Source organism: Camellia sinensis, chromosome 1 (assembly GCF_055761805.1).
Source record: "Camellia sinensis isolate YWXY chromosome 1, ASM5576180v1, whole genome shotgun sequence".
Taxonomy (NCBI): domain Eukaryota; kingdom Viridiplantae; phylum Streptophyta; class Magnoliopsida; order Ericales; family Theaceae; genus Camellia; species Camellia sinensis.
In genome coordinates, this window is record NC_138961.1 from 18,309,274 (window position 1) to 18,329,020 (window position 19,747).

The 19,747-nt window shown below is 33.5% G+C and overlaps 1 protein-coding gene across 1 annotated transcript; it reads right to left on the bottom strand.

Annotated features, from left to right (window-relative positions):
• Nucleotides 1-7,234: 7,234 nt before the first annotated feature.
• LOC114311613 (UDP-glucosyltransferase 29) lies at nucleotides 7,235-9,068 on the bottom strand. Its single transcript, XM_028257740.2, has one exon. The coding sequence runs from the start codon at nucleotides 9,002-9,004 to the stop codon at nucleotides 7,592-7,594; it is 1,413 nt and encodes a 470-aa protein (XP_028113541.1). The 5' UTR covers nucleotides 9,005-9,068; the 3' UTR covers nucleotides 7,235-7,591.
• Nucleotides 9,069-19,747: the final 10,679 nt, after the last annotated feature.

The window sequence follows — 19,747 nt, forward strand, 5'->3', positions numbered from 1 at the left end:
TTCTTGGCTGAACTAGTTGCATTTATGGCCTCACTCTTGGGCCATGATGCTGCTGCTGATATCTTCCACATGGTCTTACGAATTGTTGATGCCCTCCATATGGCCTTCCAAATTGTTGATGGCCACTATGTAATGCACCAAATTGTTGCTGCTGGCCACTATATGGCCTAGTTAGAACCCTTGGGTTTCCATAAGCCTTAGAACCCTTATGTTGATTGAGCATAGCCCTCACATTGCTAGCTCCAACCAAGCATGGATGAACAGGTGCACCCTAAAATAAGAATAGAGCATCATCCTTACCATAGTTCTCTACAGATCCAAAAATTTCAGGATCTGTTCCATCATAGAACAAACAATCATTATCAAAAATTTGTAAATCTCCATTTCCCATAGTATTAAACCTCAGGCCAACATCTTTTCCAATTTGTTGAATCCCATTAATCACAATGGCCTTAGTTTTTTCTTTCTCAGAACCACATCTGAAACAGATGAAACTCTCACTTGGTTCCTTTTGAACTCTTTTTCCGTTTGCTTCCTTTGCCATTTTCTCCAGCCTTTCCTTGTGAAGTTTTTCTAACTCCACCAACAAAACTCTAGGATTTTTCCCTTTTTTCTTCTGATCAGTAGCCACCATATTGATTTCCACCATACTAGGAAATGGATCACTGTCAACTGCCATTACCCCTTTATCTTTTTCGAGATACTTCAACTTCCTTTTCTGAATTAAATCATGCACACAATTGTGAAATGTAACACAATTATTAGTAGAATGTCTAAAAGAATTATGGCATTTGCAATATTCCTTGCCAACTCTGTCCCTATCTTTAGGAATGTTGTGGCCTGGAGTTAAAGTTAAAAACTTATTTGTTAATAACTCATCAAATAATGCATCTGCTTTAGACAAATCAAAAGAATATTGTCTATGTGATATAGCCACATTCTTTTTGGCTGGTTGTGTTGCTGGCATGCTTATAGGTTGGTCTGTCTTTCTTAATGTCTCATAAACCACAGGTTTTTTACCTATTACTTGGGCAACATCAATGTCAACTTCCATGTCAAATTCGACTTAATAAGTGCCCAATAAGGCTGCATTTCTATGTTGTTCTTCTCTAAGAATGGCCTTATAACTAGTTGCCCTTGAAGACAAATCAAATAAATCCCTAAACATCATGCCATCAAATTTTTTCCTAAGCTCAAAATTTAAACCATTTTGGGCTAATCTTATTATTTTTATTTCAGGCATGTATACATGGCAGCGGTTTTTTGCTTTTTTAAACCTATCGATGTACTGTTCTGCACTTTCGCCTTGTCTTTTTTTAAATTTTGAGAAGTCCACCATTGTCACTTCAGGTTCAGTTCTAAAGGACTGAGCATGAAACTGATTTTCCATGCCTTGCCAAGTATGAACAGAGTTCTCTGGCAAGTTAATAAACCAAGAAATGCCACTTTCGACAAAGAATGAGGAAAGAGCTTTACCTTTAAATTATCATCATAACCATGTTCTCCACACTGGAGTATGAATCTGCCCACATGTTCTATGGTTGATTGTCTTTCCTCTCCTGTGAATAAAGTAAACTCAGGAATTCTGTAATTCCTTGGAATGGGAATTGTTTCCATCCATGGAGGGTAAGGACTCCTAAACATTGGTCTATCTTGTCTTCTCAAGCCTGGACCATACATTTCCTGTATGATGTTCATTATTTGTGGTCTGTTGACTTGAGGTTCTAAGTATTGCTGTTGCTACCCTCCTCCTTCAACCTCTGGTTGGAAGTAAGGATTAGGAGGAGCAGGACCTCTAGGCCTTGCATGTATCATGTAGGGTTCAAAATATGGTTGCGGCATGGTAAAATCCCTTGCATCTTGAAGCCTTACTTGATTAAATGGCCTATTTCTCTGTTATGCCATAGCCTGATAACCAGGCCCTTCAAATGCAAGGCTATCATACATTTGTGGCCTTAGTTGCCCCCCAGGTCTCATTCCCATATTATTTATATTGTAATTAAACACTGGGTTTGTATGATATGTAGGTTGTTCCCTCTCAAACATTGGATTTATGTTCATTCCCTCCGCATATCTCTCTTGGAGTGTGGGAGGTCTATAAAATGATACGGGTTCACTTACTTTTTCATGATGTTGAAAGCCCATTTGGGGCTTAGGTTGTGCTCTTTTCCCCTGTGCTTCCTCTCCAATCTTTCTTGATTGACTGGGCTTGATGTTGGCTTTCTCAAACAAAGCCATTACGTCATCAATCATCACTTGGTTCTCATATGCTGACATGGAACCAATTGCTTGCTAGGTATGCAGCAAAAGAGCCTTTCTTGAATCAACTGGTAGACGACTGGATTGGCCAGTTTTGGCCACATTTTGGCCATTTCCTTGGCCTATTTCTTGCCTAGCCACTGAATGGCCATCAGTTAAGTTGTCTTGTACTCCTTCAATTTCATCGTCCAACTCTTCTTCATCTTCGACCCTTTTCTCAGGATCTTCAAAGACTTCATGATGTTTCTTCCTAGCCATCACTCCAAATTAGACAGGTCCCACTGGACGTGCCAAAATATGTTAGCAAAAAATCTAGTCTGAGCCAAATCAACAAGGGTGATTCGACAGAGAAGCCAAACTTTTACAAATAACAATAAATCAAGCAATTGTGGTCTGAACATCTTATGCCTTGACAGGTTCAAGGACTTCTTTGGAGGCTGTGATGCGAAGAAACAAGAAGCAATAAACTGAAAATCAATTGTTGAACAAACAAACTTGAAATGTAATCAGTAAAATTAAACTTCCAGTTCAATGTACATGACAATCGACGGAGAATTCTTAGTTATAGAAACTGAACTGCAGATAGACTACTCCTAAGTAAGAACTAACTAAGTTAAGTTACTTCTAATGCTATAAAGGTTATAAATTTGTTTGAAGGTCCTTTCTAACTTCAAATTCCCAGCTTTTATATTACTAATCTTCATACTCCACTGCTGCTCTGCTGTCACATGTCCCATCACATAGCCAACTACTTCCACTTCAATGCCCATGATCTCTGCAACTGCCAGTAATTGCTTCTCTGTTGCAGCTTTTCTTCTTCTAGGAAACATGACACGTATCCTGTATATCTTGCATGCTAACTTTATGGCTTGACACTTGGGCCATGTTTGCCCACGTTCCACTTCATTACTAGACGAATCGACAGGGAAAACTGTAACGACCACATCTATCTCTTTAATCATTTCCTTTCTGTCACTTGCTCTATATTCTAGGCTTCGTATTCACTTGCTTTTCACTTGTAAACTTGTGGAAACTCGTAGCCTTTAAACCTAGCATCCGCTGGACCAATTTTCTGCATTTGTTACATACAATCAACAAAGAATATGCAATTTTTAGTGTCAACACTTTCCAATATTGAATTCCATCCACAGTGACTAACTGAACCACCAGTGCTTGAATTGGCTAGAATTCTTGCCTGTGGAGCCCAAACCTCCACAACTAATCCTCTCTCTCCTACTCTGTCAATAAACCCTTTAGGCAGTGCTTCTTCAACCTCAATTTTCTCTCCCATAGGAAACCTAACAATCCATATGAAATTAACATTGCTAAGCTCTAACCCATGTACTATCTCTGCAATCTCTTCCTTGGACATAAAATACTCGCTCCAAAAGGAAACAAACACAGTGGAGTACTCACCCTTGTTGTCAAGCCATTGTATGATCTCAGAGTTCTTGTTTTCATCATCGACAAAGCCTTGAATAAGTGGACCAACAGGGACAACTCTTTTCTCACCTATAGCCGACAGGTAATCGATGTATTTTCCTTCAAGCTCTCAAAAAGTATTGAACAACATGAAGTTGCAAGGTGGTTGATCATTATTTACAAGGATGACTTGTTTTTCTTTGGATGTTTTTGCAGCAGTCTCCATCATTTGGTGAAACAGCTTTTCGTGGAATTCATGAAGCAAATTGCCGGAAATGCGAATTTAACATCGGGGTGAAATATATGACGGCTAAAACAAACTGGCATAGCTCCGGAAGTCATGAGATGAATTGCAGGAATATTATACGAGGAGGCAATGGGTCGTGCCAATGACGGCTTGAAGTCATGAATAACAAGGTCTGGGCTTAGCGTTTTGAGGATGTTGGAGAAGTTTGGGCTTGCCATTTCAAAGGCTTCTTGGAGGGTGGAATTGAGATAGATTGGGAGGCCATTGGTTGTGTGGTAGTGAGGAGGAAGCTCAGGCAAGGATGCAAGGTGGATTTCTACTAGTTCAATGGAGAGAGAGAGTACTTATCTATAATTCTTTTCTTGATGGATTTGAGATTGATTGGTGTTGAACAGAAATATATGTGAAAGTTTCTCTCAAAAAGTTTCTTGGCAAGCTCTAGGAAGGGAGAGATATGACCGTGGGCCAACCATGGTAGCATTAGGACATTATCTTGCTCTATTTTGAACCCATGATTCCCTCTCTCTCCCTTTGGTGAGGCTTTTGTTTTGGTGATGGGTGATCAAGACAAGAATGGTGGTGCCCTCAATGATGTTTAAGACTGACAAAAAAGAAAAAATCTCTTATCTATTACACATTCAGTGACGTCAGGTCCAACTCTCTTGTCACATCACTTTGGATGAATTTATGTCTAAAAATATGAATATTATATATATACATTTCGATAACACAATGTTGATACTGGAAGATATGGATCAAACATGAGGCTCATAATATAGTCGAAAAGTCTATGGTTCAAAAAGCAAATTATAAAAAATTATAAATAAATAAATGAGACTATCATATTCATGATTAGCATTTGAAGTGATTCTTGTGGGTCCATATAAACAGTAAATCTAGATATTTTTTAGATTTTTATTTCTGGAATTATAGTATTGTACTAATAATTAGATTTTTATTTCTGGAATTATAGTATTGTACTAATAATAATTATGAACTCTAGGGATAGAAAGGTAAGGCCCTGATGTATTTCAAGAGCATTATAATTTTGTTATCAGTTATATTATAAATTTAAAAATTTTACACGAAATATTAATTTTTGTCTTAAATTTATTAATATTTAGATTCTACGTTACATCTATTTATATTTACCGCATAAGCACATCACTCAAAAAAAATATAAAATAATATGTTTAGGACAATTTTTTTTGTTTTTTCTGTAAATCACTTAAAGAACAATGCTTCAATCCCACACTAAGGTCAAATTTGGCAAGTTGTTAAAAAGTTAAAAAGTTATTCAAAAAGTTAAAAAGTTATCACTATTCATCAAAAGTCAAAAATTACGGCTACACAACTCTCAATCCTAATTTTTTCCTACACACTAATTTATACAATTTTTTAATACACATTTTTCATAAAAAGTCAATAGGACTTAATGGTATTTAAATCTACCTAATGAAACTAGTTGGAAATTGCACCTAAAAATAAAATGAAAGATGATACATCCCTAATCGAGGCCCTTAATTTCACTGCTAATAACGTAGCTAAGATCTATGTGAAACGATTCTACACTCCTCTCTCTTTCATCTTTAACCCCGAATTTCACATCAATAGGGGTGAAATTGGGGAGACAAAATTAAAGAAATGAATCATTTTTCAAAAAGAATATAACAACCTACTGTGTTTAGTTACATCATTATGTGAAAATAGAATTATTTTATTTATTTATTTTTTACAAAAAATGAGATTTAAAGGGGACAAAAATAGAGCAACAATTCCAATACAGGCCCCATGTTAGGAAAATGATTTTTTCCCCGAATTTTGTCCCCCCTAATCCCCCGAATGCCATTCTTTTTTTTTTTTCTTCTTCTTCTTCATGCAGGTGCAGGTCTGAGACAGAGGGAGAGGGAGAGGGAGAGAAAGAGAAAGAGGGAGAGGGAGAGGGAGAGAAGAGAGGCCGATCGTCGCAGCACTCTAGTCCAGTCCGATCGGCGGCCGATCGTCGCAGCTCGCAGATCGTCACAGCTAGCAGCTCGTCGCAGCTTGTCGGCCAATCGTCTCCGCCCCGCCTCTGCCTCTGCCTCTGCCTCTGCCTCTGCCTCCGCCCCCTGCCCAGCCCGGTTGATGTTGGCCCCTCCAGTCCAGCCCTTCTTCTTCTTCTTCTTCCTTCTCTTCTTCTTCCTTTTTCGAATTCGGGGGGGAGGGGGGGCTTTCGAGCTCCCTAGCACGACTCCCCATGTTATTATCAGACAAATATATATCAGACACTTCGCCAAGTTGTTGGGTAAGAGTTGTTTATTCAAGATCGCTTCAAGAAGACCTAATAAAATAAATAAAGGATTTTTATTTTCTTTGGTTTTCAAAAAAAAATTTTTGTTTATTTTTAGTTTATTTTTTATTTTTTATTTTTTTTTAATTATAAAACAAATGAACTTTTCTACATCTTCAAAGAAGTTTGCACTTTGACAATTAACCCAGTAATTAATTTTAGTTTGTGACAATTAACAATGTCTGTTTGCGGCATTTGCTCAAACACCTAGCAGGCACAAAGAGAAGTTAAAGATTCTAAGAAAATAAAATCCAAAGCAATCATACAAGAGCAATCAAACACAATATTTGTACACAAACCAACAAAGAGGGGATCAAAAATATGTCGTGATGTTTCTCAATGTCCCCAATCGAGAGAAATAGAGAGCATTGAGTGTACTGAAACAGTCATTCAATCTCAAATATGAGAGCAATTGTCTTCGATTTCGATGGCCTTCGTTGTTCTTCTCTAATTTTTGGGTTAATTACACTTTTCACCTTTATGTAGTTTGACTCAAATTTTACTTTAATTTTTATAATTTTAATTTTAATAATTCAATTCCTATATTTTTAGACTAATTTTAATTTGGTTATTCCGTCTAAATTTTTGTTAATTTTATTTACATGTATACTTCAAAATTGACAACTTTCTTAAAATTATTAATTTTAACCTTAAATAATGTACAAATTTTTAAGCCTCTTAACCTGTGTTTTAAAAACACATATTAACATGATCCCTTTTGTTTACATCTTCACACATTTTTAATCCTAACTTCACACTCACCTCAACCATTACTTGTGATGCCACCGCCATTAACTGAGCACTATCCTTAGCCATCCCACCTCCGCAACCACCACCATCATAGCCCATTTTATATCACATTTAATATATCACCTTATATATCAATACTGCATTAGAGGTAAACATGATTGTAGAACTTATTACACCAATAATGTGCTTACTCATAAAATAAGATACTGAAATGTGACTAAGAAAAAGAGCAGCCAAACCCAATACTTTAGTCCCATAATAACAAACATCATTAACTTGTATACAACCAAATCAAGGATCAGTTTGTATATATATTAAGCCTAAAGATCTCCTGTCCCCAAATATTCTTCTCCTCCTATCCCAAATCACTCACAACCATTGGATATATATTGAGATTATCAAATCTTGAGATTCTCATATGCTCCAATGGTTATGAGTAATTTGGAACAGAAGGAAAAGAATATTTAGAGATAGGAAATCTTTGCTCATATATTACATAGGACAATAAGATTTATTACGGAAAGAACAAATCACAACAAAACAATAGCTCTTAACCACCTAAATATTTCAATAAAGTCACAATACTAATTTTTAAGCAACTTCGAATCCTTACAAAGCTGCATCAACACTTCTACTGCTTCATCTATCTCTTCATCTCCTTTCCTTCTTATCTTCTCCCCAAAATTTCTTGCTTTCATCCTTATGTCCTCTCCACTTTTCTCCACCACAACCTTCCTTATTACCTGTGCTATCTCTTCTCTGTTGAGTCTTCCATTCATGTCTCTGTTGACCTCCATAGCCACACCAACCTCCTCCACCAGTTTAGCATTCAATGGCTGCTCAAAGTGAATGGGTATGGCTACAATTGGAACCCCATAAAATAGGCTTTCCAACATTGAATTCCACCCACAGTGACTCACAAAGCCACCGGTGCTTGAATGGGCTAGAATTCTTGCCTGTGGAGCCCAACCCTCCACCATCAATCCTCTAACCCCTACCCTGTCAATAAACCCCTTTGGCAGCACTGCTTCAACCTCAACTTTCTCTCCCTCAGGAAACCTAACAACCCATATGAAATTAACCTTGCTAAACTCTAACCCATGAGCTATCTCTTCAATCTCTTCCTTGGACATAAAATACTCACTCCCAAATGAAACAAACAAAGTGGAGTACTCACCCTTGTTCTCAAGCCATTGTATGATCTCAGAGTGCTCCTTTTCATCATCAACAATGCCTTGAACAAGTGGACCAACAGGGACAACCCTTTTATCACCTGTAACTGACAAGTGATCGATGTATTTTCCTTCAAGCTCTCTAAAAGTGTTGAACAACGTGATGTTGCAAGGTGGTTGATCATTGTTCACAGGGGTGGATTGTTTTTCTTTGGCTGTTCTTGCAACATCCATGACCATCTGGCGAAACAGCTTTTCCTGGAATTCGTGAAGACGAATTGCCGGAAATGGAAATTCAACATCGGGGTGATTAAACATATGACTGCCAAAACTAACCACCGCAGCTCCGGCAGTCATGAGCTGAACTGCAGGAATATTATAGGACGAGGCAATGGATTGTGCCGATGACGGCTTGAAGTCATGAATAACAAGGTCTGGGCTTAGTGTTTTGAGGATGTTGGAGAAGTCTGGGCTTGCCATTTCAAAAGCTTCTTGGAGGGTGGAATTGAGGTGGAGTGGGAGGCCATTGGTGGTGTGGTGGTGAGGAGGAAGCTCAGGCGAGGTGGGAAGGTGGATTTCTACAAGTTCAATGGAGAGAGAGTACTTGTCTGTGATTCTTTTCTTGATGGATTTGAGATTGATTGGTGTAGAACATAAATATATGTGGAAGTTTTTGTGTGTGAGTTTCTTGGCAAGCTCTAGGAAGGGGGTGATGTGACCTTGGGCTAACCATGGTAGCATTAGGACATTCATTTTGCTCTGTTTTGAATCCATGATCTCTTCTGTCCTCGGTGAGGCCTTTTGTTGTGGTGAATGTTGATGCATTCAATGATATAAAAGGCAAGAATATTGTTGATGCACTCAATGATATATATGCATTTTTGCAGGGCCGACTCAACACATGTGAGGCCTAAAGCAAAAGTTCAATGTTTATTTTTTTATTATTATTATTATTTTTTAATATGTTTAGTCGAGAGCATATTGTAATAGTAAATCATAATTTTTGAATGTAGAGTTTCAAACAAACACTGATGATCCACAATTTATTTGAACACAAGAAAAAATATATTTATCATTAGATGAATTTCAATACCATATAACAAACACGTGTACATGTTGAGTTCACAATAAAAAAACAAACAATGTCATGTGTATATTTTTTTGTCATAATTTTTTAAATATAATAAATTTTACATATACACATAACATTTGTTATTTGGATACACATAAAAAATAAAAATATAATAATAAATATCCTCCGATAATATATAATCTCTTTTTTTTCTTTTATTTTTTATCGGCTATACGGAGCCTGTTTCCTTTCTTTTGTAAGCCAATGTGACTTCTTTATTATAGTTTGAAAAAAGCTACTGAAGCCTTGTTCTTTTTTGTTTTTTGTTTTTTTAATTGTCTATATGAGACCTTAGTTCAAAATGAGGCCTTTATTAAACCAGGGGCCTAAAGCAGGTCCTTCATTGCCTTCCCTCTTCAGCAAGCCCTGCATTTGGGAAATGGAGGAGGGGTGCTTGCTCTACCGTAGGGGTGCTGTGTTTAAGGCTACAAACGAATCGAACCGAGTTAAATTTTGCTGAATTTAAGCTCTGCTCGTTTACTTATCGAGCTCATTTATTGAGTTCAAGCTCGACTTGATAAGGAACTGGACTCGAGTTTAGTTCGGCTCAGCTCGTTAATAGTAATGAAACTCGAGCCCAGCTCGATTCGGCTCGATAATTTTTTTAATATTATTTATATCATTTAAATAAAAATATTTAAATAAAAAATTCTATTTATATTATTTAATATATAATGTATTTATACTATTATTTATTATTTACCCTTCTTTTTTCTCTTTCTTTTTTTTTTTAATCTCCCTAACAGTTAATTTATTATTTGCCATTACCCTTCTCATCCTTGATCTCCTCTCTATTTCTCTCTGTTAAATGTTATTTTATAACTTTATTACTTTGTGTATATATACATATATACATATATGGTCCTATTTTGTAGAGCTTTTTTAAGTTAAAAGCTGATAATCAGAAAGTAAAAATTAAAAGCACCCTTATCCTAACTTTCAAATAATTAGCTTTTTCAGCTTATTTAAGTTATTTCTGTTTAATAAGCTATAAGTGAAAACGGTACCAAACAGTCTAATACAAACTCCCAAATCAAAATAAGTCATAATCACTCCAAAAACTGTAACAAACCATCCCTATATCATGGACATTCAAGCATAAGATTCAAAGCTGTGTATGAAATATGATCAAATGGTTCAACATGCTGATTTCTCGCCCCAATATTTCATGAGTGGCAAAAGAAGATTGAAAAATAAAAATGAAAAAATATTAAAGAACGTTAATAAGGAAAATTTCCAAAGTATCAAAAAACAGAAAAAAAAAAAAAAAAAAAAAAAAAAAGCGGGAGGGGGGGACAGAAATAATGGATCTGAAACGTTAAAGAGAAAATTGAAGAGTTGAAAACGTTAACCTCCGCTAAGGAAAAAAAAAGGGGGGGGGGGCAGAAATAATGGATCTGAAACGTTAAAGAGGAAATTGAAGAGTTGAAAACGTTAACCTCCGCTAAGTTTAAATGTAGGGTTATAAATAAATCGGGTCGAACCGAGTTTTATTGAGGTTGATCTTGACTGGATAACTAATTAGGTTCGAATTCGGCTCAGTTGGACTTGATCAGATTTTTTTATATTATTTAATATATTTATGCTATTATTTACATATATTTATATATTATTTAAATAAAGATAAATAAGCTGAGCATGAGCCAACTTGTTTACTAAACGAGTCGAGCCATAACCAAACCCTTAACGAGCTGAACTAGCTTGCAAGCGGCTTATTTCATTTGTTGCCCTATTTAAATGTTACACATTGGGCCATTGTTGTCATGTGGCAAGTCTTTATTGGGACTAAGATTATAAATGAACAGGGTCATTCATGAACAGGTTCGAGCTCGTCTCAGTAAAGACTCGTTAAAACTCAATTTGTATTGCGTTCAAGCTCGAGCTTGAACTCATTAAAATCTTAATAAAAAAATTCCAAATGTATTAAAGCTCGGCTCAATAAGTCAGCTTATTAGCTGACTCGTTTAACATTTATTTAAATAATAGAATAAATAAATGTATTATTTATATATGAAATAATGTAAAAATATGAATAAAAATAGGAAAAATGTGTTATTTATATATTTAAATAATATAAATGTAAATAATAGCTAATTTATTTATATGTAAATAATAGTTAATTATAGATAATACATTTATATAATAGTAGTGGTAGATATTATTATTTTGGTAAGATATTGATTTTCTTTTTTAGTATGTTTATATATATTGTATATATAATTCTATAATCAAAGTTTCAATTATAATTTTAGTCTCATACGCAAGTGTGAATTTATAATTTTTTTGACTCGTTAAGGCTTGTGAACAGATTTGAGCTCGAGTTAAGTCTAAGCAAAATTGGCTGGAGTTCAGTTCGTTAAATTTTTATTGAACTTAAACTCGAGTTCAAACTTGTTAAAATCTTAATAAACAAGGCTAAACATACTAAAGTTCAAATCGGTTCGGCTCAACTCATTTGCAGTCCTAATTGGGACACATCATCCACAACACCAGTGTTGACTAAGGTGGGCATCAGCCCATCGGCCCGCTCAACCCACCCAATCTAGTCCTATTTTTTTAGGGTTTGGAAATGTTATTTTAGCCCATAGGATCAGGCTGTGCCAACATTTTCAGCCCAATATATTAATGGGCTAGGTTTGGAATTTATATTTTCAACCTAGCCTATTAAATTAATGAATTAATTAATTAAATATATTAAAATATATATTCTTTATTGGAATGTAGATTTTATCTTTGTTGATTTATTGAAATCCACATTTATGGTGATGTGTGATTCAATTTATTTAAAAAATCTTTCAATTTATAATGACATCTATATATTTATTTAATAAATATAATGCACGATTGAATTCAGTTATGAAATGTTTAAATTTATTTTTTTTTTTTAACATATAGCCTAATTAATAGACTTGGAATTTATAATTATTTTTTGGCTCAAACTTGGACAAATACAGAGACCCGATATTAGGACCAAACCGAACTTAAACCAAAAAAAAAAAAAAAAAACCTTATTATATAGTGCTAGCCTGATCTGAATCTGGCTCGGCCGACGAATGCCCACCGTACCGTTGATTGCAGCAAAACCAATCCCAGAAAAGTCCATGGTTGACCATAAAAAAAAATCAGACTATCATATTCATGAGTCAGAATTAGTTGTTGTGAGTCCCTATCTTCATTAAATCTATTGATGTTAAATTTTTGGTATTTTTTGGGTTTTTATTTCTAAAATTCTAGTATTGCTATAATAATATATTATAAATTCTGGGGGATAGAGTGGGAAGGTCCTGTGATGCAGACATTATAATTTTTCTATTAGTAATATTACAAATAAAAATATATATATATATTTAAAATTTTTATTCAAAAATATCAATATATAATCTAAATTTATTCGTATTTGAATCTCACATTGCACTAATTCAATTTTTATCACACAGTCCACTTAAAAAAGTCTAGAACTGTTTTTCTATAAATATGTTAAATTAAAGAATTATAGGAAAATATTAAAAAAATCGGGCAAATTACACTCAAAGTCTCTAAATTTTACCCCTTGTGTCATTTTGGTCTCTACGTTTTCAAATGTCTCGATTTTGACTCTTAATTTTAAATTTTGTGTCAATTTTGTCCAATTGATAATACCATTAGTGTTTTTAATGAAAAATTATCACTGAATTGGTTGAAGTCAACTCACTAAATTCAGCAAGTTTATAATTTTGTCCCTAAGGACCCGTTTCTTTTATGTTGCAGGGAGGGGATTGGGATTCATAGTGAGTTAGGATCCACTAATATCATGTTTGTTTTGAGAGATGGAGAGGGGATTCGTAATCTTCTCCGGACTATACGAATCCCCATGGAGAGGGGATTAGGATAGGCCCCGTGAGACTTGATATTATAAATTAGTCTGCGGTACTATTTTTTTATATATTTTTTTATTTTTTATTTTATTTTTTACATGTTGGGCATTTTTTTTTTTGGAACATTAATGTTTAATTTTTTGTATTTTTTGTTAAGTAAAAATCATTGTTTTATTTTTTTATGGAATTTTTTTTAATTTTTAATTTTATTTTTTACATGTTGGTCTTTTTTTTGAACATTAATGTTTAATGTTTTGCATTTTTTTTATTTGTTTTATTATTTTATATAAAAATATTTCAACAATCCTTACACCAACAACTATCATCAAAATAAACGTAATTTTACTTAATCCCCTCACTATCAATCTCCTCACTATCAATTATCCCCATTCTACCTTTAAAAACAAACAGGGGCCTAAAAACATGATAAATGTTACTTATATGCTTACTTTCTATAAAAAAATGTTAACAATTGTAATCAATTGAACTAAATTGAGACAAAATCATAAATTCATTGTCAAAATTAAGCCTAAAATGATATAACAACAACAATAGAACTATCAGCGTAATTTGCCCATCTCTTTTTTTGTCCTTTTCAATTGGTTTTTTCACCAAATACAACTAAACACAAGCCATAAACTTTTATGGCATGTTTGATTGGAAGGATTAAAGCATGGGATTAGGATTATTAATCCGTGGGCCCAATCATCCTATGTTTGTTTTGACATTTTGGTTTAGGATTATTAATCCAATGGATAATTAATCCAACAAATTTGTAGGATTATTAGTAATGGGGTAGGGATGGGATAGTTAATACCACACTAATTTGATGGGATTATTAATACTTCACTATTAGTGTTGTGAATCAAACATGGCCTTACAACATTAATCACAAAATTTTAAATATTTTATTACTATTTGTTTGCTTTATATCCTCTTTGTACTGTAAAACATTTCTTTGGACTTTACAAACTAAAATTTATTATAGGGCTAAAAAATATATACTACTTTTAATCTTAAAAAGTTAAGGGTCACTTATCGGTAGCTGTCATGTATAAAGTTCAAAACTTATCTAAAATTAAAATAAAATATCTACATTAATTAGTTTTATATATTTTTAATTGTTATCAAAAAAAATTTTTTTTTATAAAAGAAAATTAAAAACGTTGTTACGTTCCACCACTGCCAGACTTTCGTTAGACGATCATTGGAAGCTCACTGGAATGTTCAACATCATCGAAAAGTAGCTGAAGTATTGCCGAAAATTTGCCAGAGTATCGCCAGAGTATTCTAGACATTACTGAAAATTGCCAGAATGTTTAAAACGTTCGCTAGATGTCAAGAGTATCATTAGAAACTCACTAGAATGTCCAGAATATTGCTAGGAAAAAAATAAATAAATGGAAAAATTAGAGTGAAAAAACATAGTAAAATGTGTTAAATATTGATAAATTGAAGGGAAAAAAAAACGTAACAACAAACAACGACAATGGAAAAAACATATGTTACTTTTCAATTTTTATAAGGTTTAAGCAAATAATTTTCAATATTGATCAAACTAAAAACTAAGTTTTGAAACTGTAAAAATATTACAGTTTTAAAACATGATTCTATTAAGCATTTATCTTTATTAATCAAACTGAAAAATATATTATGAAATTGTAAACTTTTACAGTTCTAAAGTATGTTACGAAACTATAAAATTTTACAGTTTTAAAGTATGATTAATTTCCATATCAAAAAAAACTAAAATTGAAATATTTTACAGTTTTCACTGCCTGTAACTAAAACTTGAAAACAACTTATTTATAATTTGAAATTTTTTTCCATTAAAACAGGAAATGTAAAGTATGTAGGAGAGAAAAAGTAGAAAAATTGAAGGATCGAAGGAGAGAGACAAACATAGAGAAAAGATTGTACTCTGACAACTATTTTTGGTTTAAATCTACCCGGATCTGATGTAGATCTACTCATCTTCTTCGTTGGAAACTCATCTCATTCGCTGTTGGTAAGGGCGAAGCAATGAGTCAGTGGTTGATGGTTGCTGATGAACCCTAATCAATGATGGTCGTCGGTGACTGCATATCAGAAAAAGAAAGAGAGGAAGAATTACGTAGTCACCAGTCACCGGATATCAAAAAGAAAAGAGAAAGAGAAGAAGGAGAACGTAGAGCAAGTAAATAAGGAAAACACCCAAAAGGTTGTAGAATTAAATAAAATACACATCTTTTAAAGAGGATATGTGAGTAATTTGCTCAAAAGTTAATTGAGCAATAAAAAATTGATAATAAAAATTAAGTTTGAAAATTCAAAACATTTAAAAAAATCACTAAAGATTTTCTAAATCGTTAAATACTATCCAAAAACATAGTGGTGTTGATACATCACGGATTCACGTCAAATTTAGACCATGACGGGAGTAATTGATTCCATCTATTATACAAATTTAGAGTAAGTTTGAGAAATTATAATAATAGTCAAAAAGTTAAAAAGTAATTAAAAAAATTAAAAAATTATAGATTTCTTTTCTCTCTATTTTATATATATATATATATATATATATATATTTATAAAAAATTAAAAAATTATCTCAAACATATTAATTTTTTTCACCTCATATTTCAATTAGAAAATTACGAAAATATCCTATTCACAAATCAACCGCTAATGAAAATGTCTAATATGATTATATGGAGTTGACAGGTAATTATAAATAAAACAACGCTTCGGATGTGTCGACGATAATAAGAGAAAAACAAATAGATAATTTGTCTAAATTGCCCTTCTCCCATAGTTATCTATATCTATACATTATCTATCTATCTATATCTGTAACGCCCTCAAAATAACAACATTAAACCCATCCATATAGAGACATGCATTGATACATAAAAGTCCACATTCATCTATTCATCAGAGTATTTCATTACAAAAGTATTACATGATTACAACAGAAGCAAATGCCTTACGGGCTTACAGCTTTCCAAGTTAACACTTGGTTACAAAAGAGGGTGCTAGCTTAAATACACATTAAGTTCTAGGCTCAAATCTATATGTGATACAATCAAGGAAGAATAAGGCAAAAAAAGTGTGTCTGCCTCTAGCCTTCCAAGCTATGTCCTCAGAGGTGGCGTGCTACCTGTACCTGAAAATAATGTTCCCATATAGGGTGAGCCACAGCCCAGTAGAAATATACTAAACCGACTATGAACAATGCCTAAAAGATTTGCAACTGATAGGTAGTCAAAACTTACGCTTCCATTTACATCTTATAAAAATTCCATGACAGCCAAGTCTATGTTACAATTCACTTTTCATTTCTTATTCAACTTTGAGTTTGAAAACAAGGCTCAGTACTCTGGCCAAAACATTTGATGAGATTATAGCTCATCACTAGAACACTTTCGAAATCCAAGGTGGATACACATTTTGGTGTTGTATCAATAACGCATAAACTACTTCCATACTTCACAAACAATGATGATATACATTTCAGTGCTATATCAAATCAAACAAACTTTTCAGTAGATAAGCATATGAGCTATATCACTACTACAACAGATAAGCATATGAGCTATATCAATACTACAACAGATAAGCATATGAGCTGTATCAACATCCCAATAGATAAGCATATGAGCTGTATCAACACTTCAATACTATAATGGGTGAGCATATGAGTTGCATCCCTGGGCCCATCCCCCATCTTCCCGTAACCATTAACCGGTTTAGAGGTACATCCCCCATCTTCCCCTAAACCGTAGAGTACATCCCACATCTCCTCCCATACACAAGTAATGCATATAAACACAGAATCACATATGCAATCAATCAATACATAAAATTAATGTATTCTATCAATCGTCTACACATAATGCATATAAACACATTGGTCACATGCACAATCCACAAATACATAAAGTTAATGTATTCTATCAACCATCATACTCTATGACACATCCAATTGATTAGTTTTAGTTTGCCTAATCATCATGCATTGTCTACAACAATCAACACTATCCTCTACCGGTAGCCCAAAGCAATTATTTCTAAGCAGGAAATAAATGCACAAATGGATAATATATCAACATTTCAACATTCTCAATACAATTCCTCATTTCCAACAATTAATTATACAAATTAATTAACCAATGTAATTAGGGCATATTCCATGATTAACATCACAACTCTTAGGTTCCATTTTCATTAATGTTTTAACATTGATTTCACTTTTCCATGCCAAACATGCATTTAGGTTTTATATGATTAAAACTCCAACTTTTGTAAAACTGCACAAAAGCCCAAACTTTCTCAAAATTACCCAACAATCCCCAACATATCAAAATGCTAAAATTCAAAGACAAAGTTCATAAGATGGAGTAGGTTATCCTTACCTCAAATAATGGGACCCAACGAAGGAGATGAAGAAACGAAAATGCTCCAAATCCCGAAATTTTCAGATTAAAAGATAGTCCTCGACGATCAACACAACTTTTGTAAAGGCCCAAGGTGAGAAAACAACTCCTACTAGATCAATTCTAAGAGAGAAGTTAGGGTTCTAGTGTGAGGAACTCTCAAAATAGCTTTTTGGAAAAGTAAGAGAGAGAAAAGATGTTGAAAAGTGAACAAAAAAGTCGGATCTCGACTTTATATAAAAGTCGCCCCGCTCGAGCGTCAAACTCCCCACTCGAGCGTCACTCACAGATTCCCGCTCGAGCGTCAACAATCCCGCTCGAGCGGCGGATACACACTCCCAGAACTTTTGCAGACAGGTCTCCCGCTTGAGCTTCCAACTCCCTGCTCGAGCGGCACTCACACAATCCCGCTCGAGCGGCCAATCCCACGCTCGAGCGTCGAACACTGCACAGGAGATACTGGATGGGTGAAACTCCCGCTCGAGCGCCAAAAACCCCCGCTCGAGCGGACAAGTCAGAATCTGGGCAACTAGTTTTGGTTTCTAATCTCAACCAACATGTAACAAATCTGCCCAACACATCCTATAACTCAAATACAAAGTAAGAAAGGATGTACACCAGGTAATAATCAACTACTATCATCCACGGACACATGTCCGGATCACTGTACAACAAGGACAAACCCGGGATCGCTATAATATCTATACTATATATTAAGTAAAAGGGAGCTTTTAATCCCAAGGCCTGTGGGAGTTTCAATATTTCAATCTGAATTTTCTAAATTTCTTATTAAAAATAAAAATAAACTCAGCATTTATTGATTTGGTCAAAATCTCCTGATCAGCATTTATTAACTTTTTTCAATCTACATGTCTTTCCACATGCCTGCATTTATTTACTTGGTCAAAATCTCCTGATCAGCATTTAAAATCCCCTCATACAAATAATTATAGATACAATCCGTGTATAGTTACTGCAGTACCCTTTTCAATTTCTCCCATACACTATGGTTAGTGATAAGATTGTTAAATTATTTTTATAAAAAATCTTAAAAAACATAATTTATATATTAAAAAAATCTAAAACAAATATAAATATTTATAATTATCTCGTGCATAGCACGGGTGATAGGCTAATATTACATAAGAAAAATGGGGTTTCTAACCCACAAACTTTGTGGGAGCTCCAATATTTCAATCCTAATTTTCTAATTTTTTGATTTAAAAAAATAAATAACCTCAGTATTTATTGACTTCTCCCAACATACAAACCTTTGTGACTTTTATCATAATTATTGAAACACAACACCCTTTTCAACTTCCTCCATACATTCATTAGTGATAAGATTGCTAAATTATTTTTATAAAAAATCTAAAAAAATAATTTATACATTAAAAAAATATCTAAACAAATATAAATATCTATATCTATCTATACTATATATTAAGTAAAAGGGGGATTTTTAACCCCAAGCCTAGTGGGAGCTCCAATCTCCCAATCTAAATTTCTTGATTTTTTGATTTAAAAAAAAATCTTAGCATTTATTAACTTCTCCCAACTCCCAAGTCTTACCATCATAATAACACTTTAATGCATTAAGAACGAGTATAGAAAAAATTCTTTGAAATCCAACACATATGAATTCCTTGAAAAGTCCCAACACATATGATTATTATCCCTCATAATAACACTTTAATGTATTAAGAACAAACATAAAAAAAAATTCTTGAAAAGTCCAACACATATGATTATTATCAAAATATTAAACTTCAATATAATATAATTCAAAAAAAAAAACATTTAATTCCTTGAAAAGTCCAACACATATGATTATTATCAAAATATTAAACTTTTATATAATATAAAAAAGGAAAAAAAAAGACATTTAAAAAATATATATATTTAAAAATCACAATTCACATATATAGATAATTGTAAACACAATCCGTGCATAACACGGGTGATATGCTATCTATGTATATTATATATTAAGCAAAATGGGGTTTTTAACCCAAAGCCTTGTGGGAGCTCCAATCTCCCAATCTAAATTTCCTGATTTTTTTATTTAAAAAAAAAAACTTGGCATTTATTAACTTCTCTCAACCCCCAAGTCTTACCCTCATAATAGCACTTTAATGCATTAAGAATACGCATAAAAAAAATTCTT

Coding starts and splice junctions, on each gene's coding strand:
- LOC114311613 (XM_028257740.2), bottom strand. CDS start 9,004: ATGCATCAACATTCACCACAACAAAAGGCCTCACCGAGGACAGAAGAG.